Raw genomic sequence first — 3253 nt, forward strand, 5'->3', positions numbered from 1 at the left:
TGGATTGGGTGAAAGCATATATTCCGGGCAGGGTCATATATTTTCAGAATCGATGGATAATTTGTCTATTTCTTCTACTGCGTCTTCTGCATCAATTATGTTACGAAAGATGGGCAAGGGCGTTAAAAGATCAACTCGATCACTTGTTGGGCTCTTCCGACCTAAATCAACACTTGGTGATTCTCGGGACCAAGCGACTGTTGAAGCTATGACTCCTCAGATATCGATAGTAAATGTGGAAGCTGAACGGGAAAATACGACTTCTGCCAGCAATCATATCATGTCAGAGCAGGTTAATAAGGAGCCCACAGCGGCGATAATCCCGGCAGCCCTGGCTCAGGAACGCCCTTCTGTTGATACTGGTAGCACAGACACAGGAGGTGATCAGAGCAGTGTTGACAGCCTCAAAACTACACGTAAGAGCATTCTGGGAGGGGAACGGGAGCGTGCTGAAGTCCCGGCAGCTGTAAGAAAGGGAATTTTAAAAAGTAAGCTCTTTATCTATCCATCCCTAAATCTAGAAGATGTCTATAAACTAATAAATTTCTAGGATCTGGCACAGGCTCCAACACATCATCCCCCGTTGTCCGACCAGTTGAACCCCGCGGTTCCACTGATATTCCCACCTCCAACATCCCACACTTCAATGACTCCTCCCCGCACTCCAGTGCCCCTAGTACACCATGCGAAGACCGTCCTCCGCGCTCTGGACACCGACGAACCGACTCCATTACGATAGACGGCGAAGACTACTTCCTCCCCGCCGGCCGCTTCAGCACAACAGACGCTTCAAGCGCTCCCACGTCCCCACAGCCGGCCACTGCATCCACAGAGTCATCGGCAACGGTCCTCGTGAGGAATATCAGCTTCAGTCCGCGGATACAGTTCCATGACACGTGGCCAAGTGGGGAGTATGATCGACGTGGAGAGATTGCGACGTGTAATCGGCTCACGCCGCTCTTGGCACAGCAGATTAAGGAGGAGCTTAATACGTTTAAGATGGTTAGTTAGATTTTTATGCCTCTGGTTATATTTTGAAAACTCTCTGAAATATATGCTGACTCATTTGCTACTCAGGAGATGGAAGTGCACGAATCCTCTAAAGTATATACACATTTCTTCTGATGAAAAGCTGAAACTGCATTACATTGCCGTTAACCCGGTGGTGAGCGTTGTCCCACTTAGAACTTGGCTTGAGAGATTATTTCAGTGTTTTCACAGAACTGTACTTGTGACCTATCTCTTCCTTTTTGTTCCTCGATGTTGAAACTTTTACACACACCTGATTCTCCATTGGAGTATTTCCCATTTGCCATACTCCACTCTCCCGGTCTTTCTCTTTTTTTTTCACACTTCTCTCATTGCTTTATGACGATCCAGGCGTCCTCTCATAAGTACTTGGAGTTTCTCCTTTTCCTTTTCCCCATTCTCATCCAAGTCAGTTCCAGCTGTTGCTTTCTACTGATCCCTTTTTTGCATCTTTATGATTTTCCCTCTCATCCTGGTTTTCCTCAAGCTAGATCTTTGTCTAGTTGCATCCCGAGTCTCTTACACTTCCTTTCGTAATGGCATTCGGCTCTTTCCTGTCGTGTCTCCTGCGGTCGCGTTTCTTATCATGTACGCAGCGTCCACGTTCTCGAGTCATGGATTTTTATTATCTGATCTCCGTTGAACATTTTGCCGCACTTGGTGGTCTCGTTTTCCGAAGATTTTTTTTCATTTTTACAGTTTTCCCCTCCCCCTACTAATCTGCAATTCCTTTATCTCTTTTCCCTTTTCACAGATTCTGTTTGGCAGAATTTTTTTACTTCTTTTTTTTTATTTTTTCATTTTTTTTTTTTTTGCTCTCCTCCTCACTACTTTGCAGTTTACATGCATATGTGCTTTGATTATACTTGCGCTTGTGATCTTTTATTGTCATTTTCAATTTTGTGTTTGGGCTGTTTGGGCTGTTGGTCGGTTATGTGTGCTCTTGAAATGGTTTGTTTTTATTTTCTTTCTTTTTTGTTTTCTCCTTTTCAAAAGCCTTCTTTTTTCACGTCATCTGACGTTCCTTCAGTGCCGTGTTTTGACTAGGAACAGAGCGAACGTTTCTATTTTGAAATTCAGTTCAAAAGAGGAATGAGAAGGAATGAGAAAGAATAAATAAATAATGCAAATAAGATAAATGAAACTGTTTAATTTAATTTTTGTCTGATTTCTCTGTTGCTGGCAGATGAATGATACCAAAATATATATATATATACTTATTTCATGTTGTATATAATATTACTCCATTTCGATTGGATATATGCTCCACATATCCACAGCTGGCAAATGTACTTCACGCAACACCTCATGTATATTTTATCAAGCTGCAGCATGCCCCTTTTACCAGCAAAGAATACCCTCTCTCCACTTCATATTTTCCATCCAGGCGCCGTTCTACAGTCTTAAATCACAGCAGAATCCCACACAATATACGCCGTCGTGCTTTTGAGTGTCAGGACTTACACCTATATGTCCATACGGCCATTGGGAGACCAAACTATCTCCTGGTGCTAAGGCACAACAATGTGGTTGGCACGTTGCATGGTGGCTTCCCCCACCCCAGCATGGCCGCGTTTCAGGAGGGCGGGGCCTGTGGCTTGGGGGAGGATTAAGCCGCGAACTGGGTCATTTTTAACCATAGTTAGTTAACACACTAACTAACTAGTGAACTAGTTGCCTAGTAATCCATTAGAAGCTTATGAAACTACTCCGGTTATTTTAAAGCACTTTTCAAGCATGTGAGTGGCTGTGGTCATCAAGGTGTATGATGTCACTCTCCTGAAGCTTGTTTTCTATAGCTGTCATATATTGCACAGACTTCCTCATCCCTACCTATAAACGAACATAACAAAGAATCCTTGAGGCCAGGGCTGGGAGCTCGTTGGAGTGGAGGGAAGGACTCTCATGAAATAATCTTTTGTCGCTTTTCGTCTTTCCATATGCGCGGGATGAAACTGGATGAAACTGGATGAAACCGGTGGGGCAATTCATATATAATCCAGGTTGTGGGGGAGAGGGAACAAGCTGATGGCAGAAGTTTCATGTTCAAAAATAGAATGGAGGACCCCCCTTCCCCCCCCCACCCCCCCGGTACCCTATAATACAAGGAGGGGTGGTTATTCTTTGGTTGGAAGATGCAACTTGAAAATTTGAGGTTTCCTCCCCCCCCCCCGGGTGGAAACCTCGGTGGTTTTAAAGGGGAAGGGGGGGGGGGGCCCCCAGG

At 44.6% G+C, this 3253-nt stretch overlaps 1 protein-coding gene across 1 annotated transcript in view; it reads left to right on the forward strand.

Annotated features, from left to right (window-relative positions):
* Positions 1 to 1125, forward strand: part of PADG_12154 (uncharacterized protein) — a gene marked incomplete at both ends in the record, with an annotated part of 2735 nt that extends 1610 nt beyond the window's left edge. Inside the window, 3 exons of the mRNA XM_010763989.1 lie at positions 48 to 488; positions 551 to 1002; positions 1078 to 1125. Coding sequence (XP_010762291.1) covers positions 48 to 488; positions 551 to 1002; positions 1078 to 1125 — 941 coding nt within the window. The remainder of the gene's footprint in view (positions 1 to 47; positions 489 to 550; positions 1003 to 1077) is intronic.
* Positions 1126 to 3253: the final 2128 nt, after the last annotated feature.

This window comes from Paracoccidioides brasiliensis (assembly GCF_000150735.1).
Source record: "Paracoccidioides brasiliensis Pb18 unplaced genomic scaffold supercont2.9, whole genome shotgun sequence".
Taxonomy (NCBI): domain Eukaryota; kingdom Fungi; phylum Ascomycota; class Eurotiomycetes; order Onygenales; family Ajellomycetaceae; genus Paracoccidioides; species Paracoccidioides brasiliensis.